At 43.9% G+C, this 23,018-nt stretch overlaps 1 protein-coding gene across 2 annotated transcripts in view; it reads left to right on the top strand.

The window, feature by feature from the left end:
- Positions 1-23,018, top strand: part of CHAT (choline O-acetyltransferase) — a 306,928-nt gene that overhangs the window by 133,039 nt on the left and 150,871 nt on the right. For both annotated transcript variants that reach the window (XM_089680057.1, XM_089680056.1), the window contains 2 exons: positions 11,006-11,186; positions 14,478-14,655. In XM_089680057.1, coding sequence (XP_089536183.1) covers positions 11,006-11,186; positions 14,478-14,655 — 359 coding nt within the window. The remainder of the gene's footprint in view (positions 1-11,005; positions 11,187-14,477; positions 14,656-23,018) is intronic.

Raw genomic sequence — 23,018 nt, 5'->3', positions numbered from 1 at the left:
ACAGCATCAGGATTGAAGGTGGGAGTGTGGATGTATACGTCTGTGAGTGTGTAAATGTATATACATGTGGATCTAAGAGCTCTGATCTAATCCTCTTCATTATCTGATCATGAAACGCATGCAGCTGCCTGGTAGTAGAAAATACAAAAAACACACAGCTCTGGGTTGAAGGTCTGAGTGCGGGTGGATTTGACTATATGGTTGGACATATATATATACATGGGGTTGTGACACTATGGACACTTAACCATCAAAATATCCGGTGATTAACAATCTGTATTAAGAACCTATGATTATTGTCACATTGATCGCTATATTTCCATCCAGCGTTATGACAAGTCCTCTGGATGAAGTATCCATGGGACACATTGTGCACCAATGCAACACGGAACATGACAATGTTTCATAACTGTGGAAGACCATTATCTCCTCTGGTGTCATAGTCAAATTGAGGGATTAGATGCACACCAAGTGGCGTATGCAATATATGGTTTTTTGTTTTTTGTTTTTTTTTTTGTTTTTTTTTATATATATATATTTTTAAGATATATATTTTATATAGGTTTTTTATGTTCTCTATGTATTTTATGTATTTTATGTATTTTATTCATTTTATAATTTATATGTTATATCTCTCTCTAATGGCATTGTAAATATTGATGGTTAGTTTATGAGATTTTGGCCCCTCCTACTATCCTGAGACTGCCCAACCCGGGTAGGGAGGGCTTATTTTTAGTCCAGAGATATGGGTATATATAGGAGGGTGCACGTATGGTTCAGTTAGCTCTGAGGAAGAAGGGACTCCCTTCGAAACGCGTCAGCTGTACTGAACACCTATTCCCCTGATGGGACTCATGTTATCTTCAAGTCCCTGAGAGGACTTACATGCCTGATTTTATTCGCTGTTTGTGAGTATGTTTTTTACAAGTAATAAATTTTGGTCGCTGAGGTAATGCGCAAGGCTGGTGCGCTTCTTGTTTTTTATTTCATTTTACAGTGCTGATTGGGCTTCCCCAGCCTTGGTTTGGAGCTGCACAGCCCTTTATGCAGTGGTGTTTGTTCTCCCCAGGCCTGGTTCCATCTTGTGCCACCTGTCTGAGTCTTGGAGCGCAGGAGAATTCTTTTTCGTTTTTCCATGACATCTAAGTTACACAGGGGAGTACCTTTATCCGCTTGTAACATCAGGAAATCGGTGATGGCCTTTCGCTGCTCGTAAAGGCGGTCTAACATGTGTAGTGTTGAATTCCACCTTGTTGCAACGTCGCAGATCAGGCGATGCTGTGGAATTCCGTTCTGCCGCTGCAGCTCAATGAGGGTGTTCTTTGCGGTGTAGGAATGGCTGAAATGCATGCACAGTTTACGTGACATTTTAAGGATGTCTTGCAGTGGGATGGTGGATTTTAGGAACCGCTTGACAACCAGATTGAACACGTGAGCCATGCATGGCGCATGGCACAACCTTCCTTGACGCAGAGCAGACACCATGTTCTTTCCGTTGTCAGTCAACATGGTTCCGATTTTTAGTTTGCGCGGAGACAGCCATCTGTCGATTTCTCTGTTCATTACACTCAGCAGTTCCTCCCCTGTGTGACTACGTTCGCCAAGGCATACCAGGTGCAGCACAGCGTGACACCGTTGCGCCCTGCACATGTGATATGCCGGTCGGGTAATGGGACTTGGCACGGGGGTGGCGGCTGAGGACACGGCGGAAAAAGAGGTGGTAGAGGCGGACATGCTTGCTGGACCAAGGACGTGCAAACGTGGAGGCAAAAGCGTCGTGACCTGTCCAAGTTGCTGGTGCGGCTGTGCCGGCACCACGTTCACCCAGTGGGCCGTAAATGACATGTACTGTCCCTGACCGTAGTTACAGCTCCACACGTCGGCGCTGCCGTGCACTTTGGCAGAGACCGACATGCTCAAAGACTGGCCCACCATCTCTTCTACATGTGAATGCAGGGCTGGCACTGCCTTTTGGGCAAAGAAATGACGGCTTGGCACTCTCCACCGCGGCGCGGCACAAGCCATCATTTCTCGGAAAGGTGCTGAGTCCACCAGTTGGAAAGGGAGGGACTGCAGCACCAGCAACTTGGACAGGAGGACGTTCAGCTTTTGCACCGTCGGGTGCGTGCTCGCAAACTGTTGTCTCTTGGATACGGATTCCAAGAAAGACTGTTGACGGAATCCGAGAAGAGGAGTAGCAGGAGAAGGAGCATCTGAACGAGCGGAAGATGCCAACGAGCGACAACTCCCCTCAGCAGAGGTGTTGGAGCCTTGACTGGCTGATAGAGGGCGATTGACGACGTCGGGTGACGGAGCAAGTAACGGAGCGGGTGATGGAGCGGGGGCTGGGGCAGGCAGAACCGCCGTATGTTTATCACGGTTTTCCCAGGCCACCGAATGGTGACGCTGCATATGCTGACGCAACGCTGTAGTCCCAACATGGGCCCCCTGGCCACGCTTGCATTTCTGGCCACATAGTCGACATACGGCTACGTTTACTTCCTCGGGCGGCTTGAGGAAAAATTGCCACACCACCGAGTAGGAAACTTTGCCCCCGCTACTCTTCACTGGCTGACTGCTACTTCCTCCGTGCGCACCGGCACCACTACTGGCCGTGGTGGTAGGCTGCAGTGGAGCTGGTGCTCTACTCCGTGGACGTTTGGCTCCACTGACACTGATGCGACCCTGCTGCTGTCTCCTGGGCAACCCACCGACTGTTTTGCTCGCTGCCAAGCTGCCACCCTCTTCTCCTGATGATGCGGAAGAAATTGCCTGATGACGACGAGGCTGCCAAGTGCGATCAACCTCCTCATCATCAAGTAGGGTCTCCGCCTCACTACTAGCCCCCTCGGCTGCGTCTGGGTCAGGAGACAGACCTGTCTCTAGACCGGCTACCGAGCCACTCTCCTCGCCAGTACTTGTTCGCTTGGCTGCTGAAAAGGCCGATGTCTCCCCCCGTTCCTGACCGCCCTCTGTTAGCTCTTCCTCACTGTACAGTGGGGCTGAGCCCACAGCATGCGATACTTCGCTTGGTGAGGGAACAGCAAAGGACAGGGGCAGGTAGAGGACACGTGATTTCAGTGGGCTTGGTCCCGGGCCATGCCAACTAACGGTTGTGTCTGACGTACCCACCGACCGTTGGCTGTAGGTGTCAGAGGTGACCTGGGAAGAGGAAGACGACCGAGCCAACCAATCAATGACGGCAGGGTTGTCGGTGGAGACACGACCGCTGGATGACACCGGGAGCACTGGCCTCTGGCTGCGAATACTGCTGCCTCGACCCCTTCCTCTGCTGCCACGTCTGCTCGCTCCTAAAACATTGCCTCCTCTGCCACTCCTCTGCATGTTGTCTGACATACTATTTAATTCAACGATTAGGTGTCCCTGAGTAACAATTCTCTGGCACTCAGTAACAATTCTGTCTGTCCCTGAGTAACAATTCTCTGGCACTCAGTAACAATTCTGTCTGTCCCTGAGTATGAATTCTGTGGCCCTGAGTAACAATTCTGTGTCTGTGCGAGTAACAATTCTGTGTCTGTGCAAGTAACAATTTTGTGTCTGTGCGAGTAACAATTCTCTGGCACTCAGTAACAATTCTGTCTGTCCCTGAGTAACAATTCTCTGGCACTCAGTAACAATTCTGTCTGTCCCTGAGTAACAATTCTCTGGCACTCAGTAACAATTCTGTCTGTCCCTGAGTATGAATTCTGTGGCCCTGAGTAACAATTCTGTGTCTGTGCGAGTAACAATTCTGTGTCTGTGCAAGTAACAATTTTGTGTCTGTGCGAGTAACAATTCTCTGGCACTCAGTAACAATTCTGTCTGTCCCTGAGTAACAATTCTCTGGCACTCAGTAACAATTCTGTCTGTCCCTGAGTAACAATTCTCTGGCACTCAGTAACAATTCTGTCTGTCCCTGAGTATGAATTCTGTGGCCCTGAGTAACAATTCTGTGTCTGTGCGAGTAACAATTCTGTGTCTGTGCAAGTAACAATTTTGTGTCTGTGCGAGTAACAATTCTCTGGCACTCAGTAACAATTCTGTCTGTCCCTGAGTAACAATTCTCTGGCACTCAGTAACAATTCTGTCTGTCCCTGAGTAACAATTCTCTGGCACTCAGTAACAATTCTGTCTGTCCCTGAGTAACAATTCTCTGGCACTCAGTAACAATTCTGTCTGTCCCTGAGTAACAATTCTCTGGCACTCAGTAACAATTCTGTCTGTCCCTGAGTAACAATTCTCTGGCACTCAGTAACAATTCTGTCTGTCCCTGAGTATGAATTCTGTGGCCCTGAGTAACAATTCTGTGTCTGTGCAAGTAACAATTTTGTGTCTGTGCGAGTAACAATTCTCTGGCACTCAGTAACAATTCTGTCTGTCCCTGAGTAACAATTCTCTGGCACTCAGTAACAATTCTGTCTGTCCCTGAGTAACAATTCTCTGGCACTCAGTAACAATTCTGTCTGTCCCTGAGTAACAATTCTCTGGCACTCAGTAACAATTCTGTCTGTCCCTGAGTATGAATTCTGTGGCCCTGAGTAACAATTCTGTGTCTGTGCAAGTAACAATTTTGTGTCTGTGCGAGTAACAATTCTCTGGCACTCAGTAACAATTCTGTCTGTCCCTGAGTAACAATTCTCTGGCACTCAGTAACAATTCTGTCTGTCCCTGAGTAACAATTCTCTGGCACTCAGTAACAATTCTGTCTGTCCCTGAGTATGAATTCTGTGGCCCTGAGTAACAATTCTGTGTCTGTGCAAGTAACAATTTTGTGTCTGTGCGAGTAACAATTCTCTGGCACTCAGTAACAATTCTGTCTGTCCCTGAGTAACAATTCTCTGGCACTCAGTAACAATTCTGTCTGTCCCTGAGTAACAATTCTCTGGCACTCAGTAACAATTCTGTCTGTCCCTGAGTAACAATTCTCTGGCACTCAGTAACAATTCTGTCTGTCCCTGAGTATGAATTCTGTGGCCCTGAGTAACAATTCTGTGTCTGTGCAAGTAACAATTTTGTGTCTGTGCGAGTAACAATTCTCTGGCACTCAGTAACAATTCTGTCTGTCCCTGAGTAACAATTCTCTGGCACTCAGTAACAATTCTGTCTGTCCCTGAGTAACAATTCTCTGGCACTCAGTAACAATTCTGTCTGTCCCTGAGTATGAATTCTGTGGCCCTGAGTAACAATTCTGTGTCTGTGCGAGTAACAATTCTGTGTCTGTGCAAGTAACAATTTTGTGTCTGTGCGAGTAACAATTCTCTGGCACTCAGTAACAATTCTGTCTGTCCCTGAGTAACAATTCTCTGGCACTCAGTAACAATTCTGTCTGTCCCTGAGTAACAATTCTCTGGCACTCAGTAACAATTCTGTCTGTCCCTGAGTATGAATTCTGTGGCCCTGAGTAACAATTCTGTGTCTGTGCGAGTAACAATTCTGTGTCTGTGCAAGTAACAATTTTGTGTCTGTGCGAGTAACAATTCTCTGGCACTCAGTAACAATTCTGTCTGTCCCTGAGTAACAATTCTCTGGCACTCAGTAACAATTCTGTCTGTCCCTGAGTATGAATTCTGTGGCCCTGAGTAACAATTCTGTGTCTGTGCGAGTAACAATTCTGTGTCTGTGCAAGTAACAATTTTGTGTCTGTGCGAGTAACAATTCTCTGGCACTCAGTAACAATTCTGTCTGTCCCTGAGTAACAATTCTCTGGCACTCAGTAACAATTCTGTCTGTCCCTGAGTAACAATTCTCTGGCACTCAGTAACAATTCTGTCTGTCCCTGAGTAACAATTCTCTGGCACTCAGTAACAATTCTGTCTGTCCCTGAGTAACAATTCTCTGGCACTCAGTAACAATTCTGTCTGTCCCTGAGTAACAATTCTCTGGCACTCAGTAACAATTCTGTGTCTGTGCGAGTAACAATTCTGTGTCTGTGCAAGTAACAATTTTGTGTCTGTGCGAGTAACAATTCTCTGGCACTCAGTAACAATTCTGTCTGTCCCTGAGTAACAATTCTCTGGCACTCAGTAACAATTCTGTCTGTCCCTGAGTAACAATTCTCTGGCACTCAGTAACAATTCTGTCTGTCCCTGAGTAACAATTCTCTGGCACTCAGTAACAATTCTGTCTGTCCCTGAGTATGAATTCTGTGGCCCTGAGTAACAATTCTGTGTCTGTGCGAGTAACAATTCTGTGTCTGTGCAAGTAACAATTTTGTGTCTGTGCGAGTAACAATTCTCTGGCACTCAGTAACAATTCTGTCTGTCCCTGAGTAACAATTCTCTGGCACTCAGTAACAATTCTGTCTGTCCCTGAGTAACAATTCTCTGGCACTCAGTAACAATTCTGTCTGTCCCTGAGTAACAATTCTCTGGCACTCAGTAACAATTCTGTCTGTCCCTGAGTAACAATTCTGTCTGTCCCTGAGAATGAATTCTGTGGCCCTGAGTAAGAATTCTCTGGCACTCAGTAACAATTCTGTCTGTCCCTGAGTAACAATTCTCTGGCACTCAGTAACAATTCTGTCTGTCCCTGAGTAAAAATTCTGTGGCCCTAATAACGTTTCTGTGGCCCTAAGTAACAATTCTCTGGCACTGAGTAACAATTCTGTCTGTCCCTGAGTATGAATTCTGTGGCCCTAACTAGCGTTTCTTTGTCCCTAAATAACGATTCTGTGGCCCTCATTAACAAGTCTGTGTCCCTGAGTAATGGTTCTCTGTCCCTAAGTAACTTCTCTCTGTCCCCAATTCTCGTTTCTGTGGCCCTAACTCTGTCCCTGTCCCTAGTACAGAGCGGTCTGCCTCTGTTCAATGACTGCAGGCAAATGAAGATTTCCAAAATGGCCGCTATATATACCTCGACCATTACACAGTGCTGGCTGGCTGGCTGCTGATTGGCTGATGCGATCACATGTCGTTGAGGAATGCATTATGGGGCAGCGCGCCTTGTCTGCGCGCCTTCCCCGACATCCCCGCTCCATCGCCGCACATGTCAGCCGCCATTTTCGGAAAAATTTCGATTCGCGCGTCCGAATTAGGCTGTTTTTCGGATTCGGCACGAATCGAAATTTTTCCGATATTCGACTCGAATTCCACTTCGGATACTTCGATTCGCTCATCTCTAGTTAATACCACTGTTGGTTACATCATGATACGCACCTTTGTGGAAAATTAGCCGATCGTTCATCCAATTTTCTCATAGTGTGTACCCCACTTAAAGATTAGTAGCTGAAGTATGCCACAGATATGAGAGATACAGGGGTTGACTAGTAGGGTGTGCGGAATACAGAAACACCCTCATCTAAGGTTACAGGAACTGTACATTAATATTCCAAACTTTCAACATGTAGACTACAAAGGATCTTGTCAAGGCTCCAACTATTATTTTTGGACTTAGAAAAAAACATCACACAAACGTAATTGTATTCACATTGTATTTGTATACTTCACACATTACAGGAGGCCAGGCATGAACCCTAATTTTACAGTGGAGCGACCAAATAAGTTGTACTCAGATGTAGTGGCACCCCTGATGTGCCTGTGTAACAGATGGCTAGTTTCTCTAGAGGGGACGAACAAGTGATGGATGAAGGGCCAGTATAATTTATGTAAGAACAGCATGAGAAAATATGCATCTCTGAAATGTAAAGTACAAATATCAGTGAAGTGAGCAGGAAAGAATTCTAGACTTACAAGTTGTTTAACACGTGGCAAGAGCTCCCATGTGACATGAAATCTCAGAGTAAAGAGGATTTTTCTACTTCCAAATCAATAAACATGATGTATATTTATTTTTTATAAATGATCAATAAAAAAAATTACTGAATAGAACCTTTAAGGTGACATTCACATAACTGTAAAAATATCATTTATCATAAACAGTAGGTATGGTTTTTTAGCAAAGCAATCAGTAAAATGCTTGTTTTTAGATCTTTTACAAATGTGTAAATTGTATAGAACAGTTCTATATCCTCCTGGTTTTTTTTTCAATACCAGAATTCATTTTTTGCATCTATCACGTGTGTACATGCGTTTACATATTTAAGTGCATATGCAGTGCGCGTTTACGTTATTATTTGTGTGCATGTCCACTTGGAAAACAATGCACAAGAATTTAAATCCATAAGCAAAAACATTTTCAAATGTGCTTTTTACAACTGCCTGTATGTAAACTTAAAGTGTTACTAAACCCACAACAGTGAAATCAGTCTGACTCAGTCAGTAAAGCATGCTTGTTATACTCACTGTGGAACCTAAGGGGGTTAATCCTCCACTGTGTAAAAAGGCTGTTTGATCCCGTCTTCTCTGATCCTCCTTCTTTTACTGTCCCCAATCCATCTGCTGATAGTACAGAGCACTAGGAGTCACTCTGCACATGCTCAGTTTAGTGGGTATTGCTAGAGAGGTTTGTGACGGAAGAGTAGGCAGGACAGAACACACAAAGAAGATGGTAAACACACAAAGCTTTATTGAACTATGGAAGGCACTCAATCAGGGGCAGTTCATGGCACTCCGCAACATGCGGCTTGTAGGGACAATCACGGTAAGCGGGCTCACGGGGACTCAGCGGGACCTTGGCTGTGGAGTCTGGCCTCAGCACAGCTCCCACACAGCTTTCTAGGGACAACATCAGGCTCAAGGGGACTCAGCGGGACCTTGACTATGGGGTCTGACCTCAGCACAGCTCCCACACAGCTTTCTAGGGACAACAGCGGTCAGCGAACCGAGATCCTCACAGCTGCCAGCTTTCCAGGGACAGCAGCGTTCAGCAGGCAGGGGCCTTCCCAACGGCCAGCTTTCCAGGGACAGCAGTGGTCAGTAGACAGGGGCCCACACAGCAGCCAGCTTTCCAGGGACAGCAGTGATCAGTAGACAGGGGCCCTCACAGTAGCCAGCTTTCCAGGGACAGCAGCAATCAGCAGACAGGGGCGGCTTCCCAGGGACCCAGCGACCAGCAGACAGGGGCGGCTTCCCAGGGACCCAGCGACCAGCAGACATGGGCGGCTTCCCAGAGACCCAGTGATCAGCAGACAGCGGCGGCTTCCCAGGGACCCAGCGATCAGCCGGTAAAGACACAGCAGGCTTCAGCAGGTAGGGGCACAGCAGGCTTGCAGGGGCTCGGCAGCGTCTTGGCTGTGGGGCATGGCCTCAGCACAGACCCCGCACAGCACCCTGACCCAAGCAGGAACGAGCACACACACGGACAGCTACCAGGGACACTCCCAGCCCTGGAGTATTAGCAGAGTGGCAGCAGGTAATGGTTCTGACCTTTGGGGGGGGGGTCTCTTGCAGAGTGCCCAGCAGGGATGGCTGCGGAGGTCCGGTTTCCGGACCTCCCAACGGAACAGCTGCGGCGGAAACTGAAGACACAGGAGGAGGAGACCGGCCTGGTCCCTCGCCGGCCTTTTAAAGCCATTCAGGATGGCCGGCCCAGCGCCACATTGCCGGGGCAACGAGGCATGCCCCCTTGACTCGGGCCATGCTCTCATGAGCGCGGCCTTTGTCACTGGTGGGCGCAGAGCGCGGGAAGCCCTGTGACCGAGCTGCGTCCATTGGGGGCGCGTGGAGACCTGCCGACGGCACCCCGCCGGGGTCTCCTGGGGGGGGTCACAGCTCCTCCGGCTAGATTGCCGGGGGGCCGTGATCCTGCCGCAGGGGTCCCCTCCCCCCATCCCGCACAGCCTGCTTCAAAGGCTGTGTGCAGGATGAAAGGGTGCGGCGAGGGGGGAGCGAGCAGGGACAGCGGCCACACCGTGACAGGTTTTTTTTGTTTCTTGGGAGAGTGCTTGTGATCCGCACAGGACCAATCAGCACTGTCCAGAGAGAGGGTCAGGGGTCATGCAGCTTCATAGGATAATCAGAAAAATCCTCCTCCAAGCTTTAACCAGTGCTTGGCCGGACAATCATAGAATTCACAAGACTGCTATATACTGCTGGTGAGAAAATGTGTTTAGCAGCTTATATTTACTAAAATAATTGCATTTCCATGTTCTGTGTACTGTGGGAGACCGGATATAGTGAATGCAGGGTCCTTGGTTTAGTAACACTTTAAGCCTGAAATGCAAATAAGCCAAGTACTTGATATCCTTATGCAAAGGTTGATTTTTTTCAAGCAGACTGACAGCTAAGCAGGATCAACTAGAACAGCTCATTAATGATAATACATCATGAGAGAAAAATGTTTAGACTTTATCCTAATTTCGTCTCTCTCAGATAAGATCTGATGAGGTGGATGGCCACATGCAGAAATAAATGTAAATATTTCCACACCATTCTGATACTCATGGGCATAGGAACACTATAGGAAGTGTATTTTACAAGATTTACTATGACACATTACAAAATATAATATCTTTACACAAAAAAACAAAAAAAACAAAAAAACACAGGAGACAGAAAGGTTACCAGTGGTACATGAAAGTTCTCTCTAGCACACAGAATCTAAGAGTGACCAGTACCCATTAACCCCCGGCTGATCAACCTGTATTATCCTTTAGCAACAGCTGACGGACAGGCCACCATATAACAGGAAACAGGAACAAACGTAACTGCAAGCAGGTTATTCAAGTGGATATTAGTGAGTAAAAATTAGTAGTAGTAATAACAGGAACCGTGAGGCTGGATTCAAGATCGATACAACCAGTAAGGCTGCATGTAGGAAGACCAGATACAAGGGCGAAGGTACAATTCGAACAGAAACAGCAAGATTGGATACAGGAGAGGCAACAGCAGGAAAAACGAAAACAGCATAAATGAATGCAGGAAAGATACCACTGGGTTTAACTAAAATAATAGGTCTGCATAAGGCAATGACATACGTAACTATTAGCAAATTTAACCGAGTGGCAGGATGCACAAGACATGGAATTGTTTTAGGAGCGTGAGCAGAATCAGCAAGACATCAGTAGTATGTTTATAACCTCAAGTATTTAGTTATATAAAAAGTTAGTATTGCATTAAATTTGTAATAAGTAATCAGTGTTTTTTTTTTATCTTTCCTGTTACTGCAGGCATGCTTTGCCAAAGGACTACGCTCGTGGTCAGTTATCTGGTCAGCCTATGTGTATGAAGCAGTACTATGGACTCTTCTCATCTTACCGTCTTCCAGGTGGCACCAAAGATACATTAGTGGCACAAGAAAGCAGTGTCATGCCAGAACCAGAGCATATAATTGTTGCTTGTAACAACCAGGTATTTTATTATGACATTATATAGACCACTGAACAAATGGCTGTTGAACTACTCAGTTTGCAATTCAATGAATTTGAGCTCTATATTTAATAAACACCCAAAATTAATTAATATGCAGGCTCTATGGGCTCACAGTAAAAACTATGCCATTCATTGTTCTATTTGCTGAGGGAAAATTGTACCTGAAGAGCTGCAGACAAGCATATTGTAATTTTTTCTACATACTGTACATTCAACTTCTGGATCCGTGCATTCTGAACCTCTCCTGCTGCGGCTCGATTATTTCTCCACCAGTCATCAGGCCACCAATCATCAGAGGTGCATCTCTGACATCAAGAGGAAAAGCCTAGCATTTACCACGATAGTAACCTGCACATATCACACAAGATACAATAAGCCAGTATTGGGGATATTGCTTACATAGTTTGGATCAGGGATCTCCAAAATGTTTTCAGTATGAGAACCACATGGTATATTCTACAAATATTTGTGGATTGAAAAAATTAAGTATAAATAAGCATAAAATGTAATGCATGAACAAGTCCCCCCTTGCATCCATGAATGCCTAGCAGAGCTCCCCCCTTACATTTAGGACTGTCCAGCAGTGTCCCTACCAATACCTAGGAGAGCACATCATAGTCCCCTCTTATATCCATGTGTGCGCAGCAGAGTCCCCCCTACCTTTCAGAAAAGAGTAACAGGTACACCAATGGTCCTAGAAACCAACTACAGTGGAGGGAGGAGGAAAGGAGATCTGTGCTCGGGACTGAGGGAGAGTTACAGCTGACTAGCTGTGGATACGCTAGTCTTTGTATTGGCATGGCATGATATAAATGGGATCACAGATATGTACATATATCATTCTGTTTGGGAACTCTCCAAGAATACATTGGATGCAGAGTTTTTTGCATGTGGCTTTAATATCTCATTTAAGGTCTGACAGACTCAATGTTTGTCTAGCCACAAAATGGATGGACTCTAGGATATCCACATGGAGGAGGAGGTCCAGTTACATATAAGCTATATATTACATCTTTTTCTAGATCAATGTATATAATTTATAATTTGGGTCTAATGTATGCGTCCTTCATCGGGAAGTGATGCTTCAGATTTTTCCCGCAGCTGCTATGGAGAAAGGTTTTTTATTTTTTTCCTTTTTTAACAATTGGCCAATTATGGTTTTATTCCCTTTTTTCTTTGGGGGGTGGAGTAGGTTTTTTTTGTAAAGCCTTTGTAAAGAGTTTTAATTTTGCCATTCATGTGTGTTGAGCCATTTTCTCTTTTAAGGATAGCCAACAGTATTTATATATGAAAGTTGAGCTTTAGCCTGGTTTTTATGCTTTTCTTTTCCTATATAAATGCATAACAGCTCCCTTGTCTAATTTTTTTTTTTTTTTTGATCCTGAGGACACATTATACATTTTTTGATTCAATAGTCAGATACAAGGTGAAATCTAATGACTACAGAATTCAAACTTTGCATACATGAGGTTGAATATTGAGAAATGTAAAGTTATGCACTTGGGTGCCAATAATAGGGCTCTCCTGGGATAATCAGTGATGGAAAAGGATCTGGGGTGCTTGAAGATCACAGGCTTATCAATAGTATGCAATGCCAAGTTTTAATTTTGCCATTCATGTGTGTTGAGCCATTTTCTCTTTTAAGGATAGCCAACAGTATTTATATATGAAAGTTGAGCTTTAGCCTGGTTTTTATGCTTTTCTTTTCCTATATAAATGCATAACAGCTCCCTTGTCTAATTTTTTTTTTTTTTTTTTTTTTGATCCTGAGGACACATTATACATTTTTTGATTCAATAGTCAGATACAAGGTGAAATCTAATGACTACAGAATTCAAACTTTGCATACATGAGGTTGAATATTGAGAAATGTAAAGTTATGCACTTGGGTGCCAATAATAGGGCTCTCCTGGGATAATCAGTGATGGAAAAGGATCTGGGGTGCTTGAAGATCACAGGCTTATCAATAGTATGCAATGCCAAGCCACAGCTGACAAAGCTAGAAAAACACTCACACTAAAAAGAGCATACACTCAAGAGACAAATCAATAATTATCTTGACAAAACACAGGTTTGGCCTCATTTTTAATACACAGTTCAGTTTTGGAAAGACATTGTTGAATTATGTTGAATTAGAAAGAGTTTGGCTAAGGGTAGCAAAATAAATAAAGGGGATGGAGGGCCTAAGCTATGAGGATAGATTACATAAATTACAGTTATTCACTCTGGAGAAGAGGCGCTTAAGAGAGGATGATTACACTGTACAAATATATCGAAGGGGACTTCAGTAACTGTGATAAACTTTTTACTCTAAAATCGCTGAAGATGACATGTAGCCACAATTTGAGGTCAGAAAAAAATGAGGTTTAGATTGAGGAAAGGGTTTTTTACTGTTAGAGTAGTAAAAATGTAGAACTCCCTTCCCCAGGTATGGTACTAGCGGAGAGTGTTAACAATTTCTAAAAAATGTTAATTGTCTTCCTCAGGAACCAGAATATACAGGGCTATGGAAATTGATGGACAATAAAAATCAAACACATAGGTTAAACTGGATGGACCTGTGTCTTTTTTCAGTTTATAATTTTTATTTCTACTAACCAACAGTCTTACACTTGACTGCCCTGCAAGCCTATGCATGTGTATCATGTGGGGTGGGTGTAAAGGAAGAAGCAGCTTCCATCATTCATCCCTGAAAGTGGGGTAAAGAGGATCAGAGAGCGGTCAGTCTACTGGAGCTGCCCCTCAAGCTGATGAGTCATGTGGGGCAGCTTCCAGAGGCCAGATAGGAAAGTCACTGGCTTTCTAACGGAAGATTTGGAGCGTGCACACAGAGTGACAACACAACAGCCAGAGAATGAGCTACTTTATCATTGTCGCTCACAATAGGAAAGTGTCAGAAGTGGCAGTATCAACCAGATATTTAATACTAAGACATAGTTAAATGATGGAAAAATTCACCACACAGGAATAAATCATAATTTTCAAGGAATACAAGCAAAACAAATTATTTAATGGCACTTTAACTATACTTGGCTTGTTGCCTTGTACAGTAGATGTATGTGGTCACTAAACAACAAAAAGGATGTACAACTTGTAGACCATATATTTCATCAGTGTTGTTATTAATTACTTTTATGATTTGGTAGCTAAAATGACTAAAACAAACATTTTTGCATTTATACAAAGTAACTGAACTGCAGTCGGCAAATTGACATTACAAAACTGTCATGACTTGCCATATACCTGATGCATTTGTCATCTATTTTGCAGTTCTTTGTATTAGATGTTGTCATCAATTTTCGCCGTCTCAGTGAAGGAGATCTGTTTACTCAACTCAGGAAAATAGTTAGGATGGCAGAAAATGAAGATGAGAGACTTCCACCAATTGGATTATTGACATCTGATGGAAGATCAGAATGGGCCCAAGCAAGAGAGATTCTAATAAAAGGTAACACATAGCTTTTCCAAGTCTGCAATATTAGCTATTAAAAAAAAAATAATAATTGGGAAAAATAAATTTCAATGCATATAAAGTTGATATTTTAAAACTATAAACCATGGACCATAGACCAACATTATTCACCATTCATACCATTGAAGGTTATTGTAAGTAAAATTCACACTATTTATTTCAATTTCTGCCTGCATATGATCAACACTGCAACTTTTATATGTTCTCTTCATGGTGAACTGGCCATACTGTAAGGTCTACCAAGCACCTAGCTCATCGGGCCTTATTCAGACATTCTTAGCCCACATATACTGAATATTTATTATTGAACATTTAATTTTGCAGAGAGCGGTGAAGCCCGCTGCCACTCCCCATAAACATACTAGTGACTCCTTTCAACTCCTGGTGCATTCCAGGATGGTACTAACTGTCATGTTTTGACAATACTGGCATTAATATACTGTAAATGTGTGATATGCATATTATGATGGTCTTCCACACTGGGTATTTATTATCCACCATCTGATCTCCCCAACCCTCCTCCCTCTCTAAGTACCTACATTCCATATCAAACACAACTTGGAACCCCCAGGCACGATCCAGCTCACACCCTGCTACAGTTTCCAAGTCCCCTCATAAGAACACTGACCATCAAGATCTCCATATGGATCTCCAAAACCTTTACCATTGCATCTACAGTATATACTTCCTAAACCAAAATCTGCATCTTCCTGGTTTGTTTTTTCATTCCACAGGGACCTGATCCTTCTGGGAGAGGGGCTCTGCCCATGCAGTTGCATCATTTATGCACAAAGATCTGTGAATGAATGAACTACAAGTCCTATCTGCCACTGTAAAAGATCACTTGTAGTTCTCAATGAACAACAAGGGGGCTGATCAGCACCCTCATTTTTCATTGACTCTTCCTGCACCTCAATAACTGTCTGCCCGAGGGATGGTCAGACAGCTGTACTGAATTTCTGTAGGAGCCTGACATTGCACCTGTGATCCACTGATAATGGGTGCAATGCTCTACAGGCTGCAATACAAAAAAAAAATAATAAATGCGCCTTTTTTTTGTACCTGAAAAATCACGTGCACATATTTATTTATTTTAAAGGTGAACTTAGCCTTTAAATCGCCAAAGCTGATAAAGACCGTTGTGCTAATTACTGACCCATGACATCCATCCATGATTCTTGTACTTATTTCAGATCCACAATAGATCTCACAGCCTAATTTATTTGGAAGCATGGCTGCCTCAGACTTGCTTACTGTACCCTTACACTACTCAAAACGTACTTCTCTAACCTCTCCCAGCCAAAAAGACCTCATATTCACTAGAATGGTAGATGTTTTACTACAATGAGGATTGGAAAGGTTGAATTATAATTGAAAGCCCCCAAACTCATTGACTTGCAGTCATGCCCTTGGAGTATCATCTACACTATCAAGACATAAAAACAATCATCATCAATCAAGGTGGTTGAAAAGTAAGTGGATTGATACAAGACATGTCCAAGTCATTGAATTTCTTATGGAAGATCATTGAATATCCCATATAATACAGTCAATCATTAAAAAAAGGAAGGAGTATGACACAGCTGTAAATCTGCATAGAACAGGTAATCCACCAAATGACCTTTGACCACAATGAGGGAATCACCAAGGGACCTTTGACCACTCTGAAGGATTTACATGTCATAGTTGCTGAGATTGTGGAGACTATGCATACAACAATTACCCAGGTTCTTCACCAAAGGCATTTATGAGAAAGTGGCAAAAGAAAGCAACTGTTAATTAAAAGTAACCCAACATCTTGCCCAGAGTTTGCTGAAAGTCGCATGGTAGACTTGAAGGTAGCTTGAACATGTTCTATTTTGTGACAAGACTACAATTTAGTTTTTTGGATATTAGGCCAAATATTTGTTTGTTGTAAGCAAAATACTGCACAAAATAAACACTTCATAAACATACCATTAACACCATGGCACATGTATACTCATGTAGAGAACTAGTTCTTGTTTTTATTGTAGCCAATTTAAGTCATTTTGCAGAGATCTTTTTTTCTGTTACTCACAAGCTGACAAGCATTGTGTTTCCTGCACAGACTGCATCTAGACAAAGGCACATAGGCTATTTTTGTTACACAGATCAATATTAAAAGATAAATATGGGTTTTTAAAAAAAGAAACAAAAAGCAAAAGAAATTATACTCACCTAGGTGGATGCAGCATCAGTCTTATGCATCTGTCCCCTGCCGTCTCTAGGACAGAGAACTGAGCGATCAAAGACCACTGATCATTTAGCTCTCAGTCTTCAGTGAGCAGGGAGACCATGACTGTCAATCACTGGCTCTCTGCTCTGCCCCTCCAGTGCTCACTGGAGCTATGGACTGGGAGGGGGCAGTAGAAGCTGGCTCAGGCTCTCTGCGCCTGATTGAGAGGCTGAGCCAGCTGCCAGTCCAGGCATCTGGACCATATGGTTAGGATCTTTTAAGAGCCTGAACTGGCTGAGTGACTTCAGCTGACAGCAGGCTTTAGCCCATTGTTGGCTAAAAATGGGTCATAGGAGTGTAGAACAAACTGCACTCCTGTGATCTCTAAGAAAAACCTTTCCTTGGAGAGACATGAAGGCTGCCATTGCCACATCTCATTGTGTAAATGTGAGTTTACTGGCTGTCATGTTTACCCACTTGCTTGAATGCTTTGTGTCTTATCTAAAACAAGCACACAAAAATAATATTTGACCTTGAGGATTCTTGTTCAGGGTCAGGTTGTTCCAGATTTCTTAAAGGTAAAGTCTAATTTATTCTTCTATGAAAAAGTGGGAATGCTATGCACACTTTCTTTTTTTATAGCAGGTATAAGGGGATTTCCTTATCTCAGTATGTCATAGATGAACATATTTAAACTAAGGAATAAAAGCTTTCTTCCCATTAACCAACAGGAGCTTGCCTTGCTGTTAATAAAGTGAACCTGTCCAATACTAAAAAGTGTCTAAAGTTACAACACTGCTAAAAACTAAAAACTGCATATACTGTATGTTGGGAGTGTGGCCTGACCTCCAATGGAATAAGCTGTGCTTAAGAGTTCCTGTTCAGTATCCATTAGCCAAATGTATAAGCTTCATTCTGACTTGCCAAAACTCCACCTTTGCCTAAAGCAGCCTCTCTCAACCAGGGTGTTGCATGAGTTCATCAGGAGTACCATGGTAACCTGATAGAGAAAGACATTTATAAGATACCGAGCTCCTACTCCTCCACCGAACTGTATATTGGCAAATCGAGAGCTTAGTCAGGACAGTGAATTGCTGTCAGGAAAGTGAAAGCAGTGGAATGGGGAGCCAACTTCCCCAGTCTTGAGCTCTCTGCCTTCCCCTTACTTGGCAGTGGGAGTGCAGGTATAATACTGCAATTTTTCAAAAATTTGGTTGAGTGTGTGTATGTATGTATATACAGTTAGGTCCATATATATTTGGACACAGGCACAATTTTACTTTTTTCAGGTATTTACCAAAACATATTCAAGCTATAGTTATATAATGCATATGGGCTGAAAGTGCATACACCCAGCTTTAATTTGAGGGTATGTACCATATTTTTCGCTCCATAAGACGCACTTTTTTCCCCCAAAAAAGGGAGGAAAATGTCAGTGCGTATTATGGAGCGAATATGGAGCGGCCGTTCCGGTATTTCCACCGCCGCCGTGTCAGAATACCGGGCCGGCCGCTCAGCTCTGCAGCAGGACCTTACCTGTTCCTCGATCCATCACTGCGCAGTCTTCCCGCGCCGGCTTCTTTAGCGTGGGCTCTCGGCTTGACAGCCAGGTACCCAGTGCGCATGTGCGAGTAGCGCTGCACTATGTGAATGGTACGGCATCTTCTGGGACACGACAGGTCCCAGAAGACGGCGGACAAATTACAAAGCGCAGCGCTTCTCGTGCATGCGCACTGGGCACCCGACTGTCAGCCGGGTGCCCACACTAAAGGGAGGACAACTCCGTGGAAGTGGGAACGGGTACCTGTCAAATTCAGGTACCCGCTCCCCCTCCCTCTGCAAAGGTCAGCAGTCATCTCCTGCACTGTCCGCAGTCTCTGGTCATCCCCTGCACTGTCCGCAGTCTCTGGTCATCCCCTGCACTGTCCGCAGTCTCTGGTCATCCCCTGCACTGTCCGCAGTCTCTGGTCATCCCCTGCACTGTCCGCAGTCTCTGGTCATCCCCTGCACTGTCCGCAGTCTCTTGGTCATCCCCTGCACTGTCCGCAGTCTCTTGGTCATCCCCTGCACTGTCCACAGTCTCTTGGTCATCCCCAGTACTATGTCCGCAGTGTCTTGATCATCCCCTGTACTATGTCCGCAGTGTCTTGGTCATCCCCTGTACTGTCCGCAGTCTCTGGTCATCCCCTGTACTGTCCGCAGTCTCTGGTCATCTCCTGTACTGTCCGCAGTCTCTGGTCATCTCCTGTACTGTCCGCAGTCTCTGGTCATCCCCTGCACTGTCCGCAGTCTCTTGGTCATCTCCTGCACTGTCCGCAGTCTCTGGTCATCTCCTGTACTGTCCGCAGTCTCTGGTCATCTCCTGTACTGTCCGCAGTCTCTGGTCATCTCTTGTACTGTCCGCAGTCTCTGGTCATCTCCTGTACCGTGTCCGCAGTCTCTGGTAATCTCCTCTACTGTGTCCGCAGTCTCTGGTCATCTCCTGTACTGTGTCCGTAGTCTCTGGTCATCTCTTGTACTATGTCTGCAGTCTCTGGTCATCTCCTGTACTATGTCTGCAGTCCATTGGTTCAGAATATTTTTTATCTTGTTTTCTGCCTCTAAAACCTAGGTGCGTCTTATGGTCAGGTGTGTCTTATGGAGCAAAAAATACGATACATCCAAATTTAGGAATTACAGCTCTTAAGAGTAGCCATCCCCCCTTTTTCAAGGGACCAAAAGTAATTGGACAATTGAATATAATCATAAATAAAATGTTCATTTTAAATATTTTGTTGAGAAGCCTTTACTGGCAATAACTTCCTGATGTCTGAAACCTATGGACATTACCAAAGACTGGGTTTCCTCCTTTCTGATGCTTTGCCAGGTTCTAACTGCAGATGTCTTCAGTTGTTCTTTGTGCGTCTTTCTGCCTTATTTTTGCCTTCAGCAAGTGAAATGTGTGGCAGGCGCAGCACTATGCAGTGCCTTGTGCGCTGTGGCATTAGAAAAACTATGCAATTGCTGATTCTTTTGTTTGACTAGATTGACTTTACGCTGTAATTCCTCCAATGCCGCTCTATGGATGCAGTAGGTTTAAAGAGCACACCGAATGCTTTAGTTAACTTCTTTAATAACTTCAATATTCTTCATATAACGCTGCTTACAATGGCTTGTTTCATTTATCTTACAGTAGCCTATTTCTTTCATATTACAGTGGTTTCATTCTGTGGATTATATCAATAACTTATTTTGTTCTGTATATTTCGATTACTCTACAGTGACTTGATTCGTATTTACTTTACACTGGGTTGATTAGATAGCTTATCTTGGTAGATTTGATAGGTTCGATTACTTATCTCGTTAGATTATTTCGGTGGAACTACAAGTAAACACATATAACAAATTTTACATACAGACCCACTTGCACTGCTAAACAACAGAGGGACACACAAGTGCATTAAATACCTATTTGGCCTTCTCTGCTTCCATGGAGCTTCTCTGACCGGAACTTTGTCTGTTTCCTCTTCTGTCTGGTGAGCAAGTGTCTCTAGAACAATCTAGCAGGGAGTTTTACACAGGCACAAATGTGAAACTGGCTGGGATTGGTTAAGGCTCTGTACAGTGTGAGGCTGGCTCTGATTGGCTCAGCTCTATACTGACTCTTAAAGGCATATTTTCCTTTTCTGCTTCTGCTAACACAATGAATATATAAATGTCATATAACATTCAAAGACATAATTTACAGCAATAAATCTGCTTTTAGCTTTACATATGCACATATACACTGTACTGAGGTTATTGGCAGGTTTGGTATACACATATATGTGAACCATATTAGCAACCTAGGACCGGTCTTAGCTAGCCAGCTACAAAATGCATGCTCAGTTGTGTTGAGATCAGGTGATTGGCTCGGCTATTGCAGAATATTCTACTTCTTTTCCTTCAAAAGCTCCTGGTTGCTTTTGCAGTGTGTTTCGGATCATTGTCCATCTGTACTGTGAAGCACCGTCCAATCGACTTTGCTGCATTTGGCTGAATCTGGGCTGACAGTATATCTGTAAACACTGCAAAATTCATCCAGCTGCTTCTGTCTTCTGCCACATCATCAATAAACACCAATGACCCAGTGTCACTGGAAGCCATGCATGCCCATGCCATCACACTGCCTCCAGCATGTTTTACAGATGACGTTGTGTGCTTTGGATCATGAGCTGTTCCAAGCCTTCTCCACACTTTTTTCTTCCTGTCATTCTGGAACAGATTAATCTTAGTTTCATCCATCCAAAGAATGCTTTTCCAGAACTGGTCAGGCTTTTTAGATGTTTTTTGGCAAAGTCTAATCTAGCTTTTCTATTCTTCAGGCTTATGAATGGTTTGGACCTTGTGGTGAACCCTCTTCTCTTGATTGTAGACTTTGACAATTATACGCCCAGCTCCTGGAGAGTGTCCTTCACTTGTCTGGAGGTTGTGAATGGGTGTTTCTTTACTATAGATAGGATCCTGCGATCATCCACCACTGTTGTCTTTCGTGGATATCCATGACTTTTTATGTTGCTAAGCTCACCAGTGTGTCCTTCTTTCCTCAGAATGTACCAAACTGTTGATTTGGCCACTCTTAATGTTGCTGCTATCTCTCTGATGGATTGGTTTAATTTTTGAAGCCTTACAATGGCCTGTTTCACTTGCATGGACAGCTCCTTTGAACGCATGAAGTAGGTTCACAGCAATAGATTCCAAATGGAAATACCACACTTAGAATCAACCCCAGACCTTTTACCTGCTTAACTTATGGAGAAATAATGAAGAAGCCCACACCTGGCCATGAAACAGCTTTTGATCCAATTACTTTTGGTCCCTTGAAAATGGGGGGATGGCTACTCTTAAGAGCTGTAATTCCTAAACCCTTCTTCCAATTTGGATGTACATACCCTCACATTAAAGCTGAGAGTGTGCACTTTCAGCCCATATCCATTATAGAACTATAGCTTGAATATGTTTTGGTCAATACCTGAAAAAACTGAAATTGTTCCTGTGTCCAAATATATATGGACCTAACAGTATGTATGTTACATTTGATCTTGATCCCTAATCCTGTACAATCAGAACAGTTTTTTAGGGCTCATTCAAAATATCAGCAAGGACTGCCACTCCTCTGAAAAGTAATCAATGCTCAGATCATTTTCAGAGGCATTTGACAAGTAGTGAAGAGGTGATATGTAACCTCCTAAAAACCCCTAAATGCAGTATCACCGAACCGCAACCACGTGCAATGCAAGCAGTTGTGGAATGGTTGCAGCTCGGTCCCATTCACCTGGGGGTATACTTCCAGCTGCGGCCACAGCATGCACATGACCCCGGCAGCTGGCTCTGCTTCCCCAACATGCAGTAATTGTGAACCAAGCCTTAGACTGGGGTGCTTTCAGACTGAAAGTACTGGTTATTGCTTCTTTCCAACTAAGAGAAAAGAAGAAGTATGTTTCACTGTTGAGAGTTAATAGAATCTGGGATCAAATTATCAGGTTTGTTTATTATTTTATAGGTAGCACTATTCCTCCCTCAGTCTGGAATCTCACACATACAAACTAATATACACAAATTACGTTTAACTGCTAGAGAGGCAATTAAAGCAGAGTTTCACCCAAAAGGGGAATTTCCACTTCAAGGCTTTTTCCCCTGCTCCCCATTAAGGATTGGCACCTCTGGGAAGCGGATACCCAGATTTGACAGGTACCCGCTCCCACATCCGGTGCGATCGCCTAAGGCAATCAGAAGTGGACGTTGTCCTCCCCCTTCCTCCCCGTAGTCTTTGAGGACATGTGACAGGTCCCAAAAGACTACGAGACCATTCACAAAGTGCATCGCTACTCTCTTTTGCACAGTGGGCACCCGGCTGTGAATTCGCAAGCTGTCACAGCCAGGTGCCCACATTGAAGATGCCGGCACCAGGGAGAGAAGAGTGAGAGAAGGGACAGCGCGGGTGAGCACATTGCTGTATCCTGGGACTGGATCCTAGGACAAGTGAGAGTGTGTTTATTAAAAATCAGCACCTACAGTTTTTTTAGCTGCTGACTTTTAATAAACACAAAAACGACTGGAACACTGCTTTAAACTGGCCTTGACAAGTGAAAACATATGCAATCTTTCCTAAATTAGTTCACCT

The sequence above is a fragment of the Staurois parvus genome, unplaced genomic scaffold, assembly GCF_062004578.1.
Source record: "Staurois parvus isolate SC_StPar_1 unplaced genomic scaffold, SC_StPar_1.0 ptg000234l, whole genome shotgun sequence".
NCBI lineage: Eukaryota > Metazoa > Chordata > Amphibia > Anura > Ranidae > Staurois > Staurois parvus.
The sequence above is the reverse complement of the archived record's forward strand: the minus strand, read 5'-3'. Positions and strand labels throughout refer to the sequence as shown.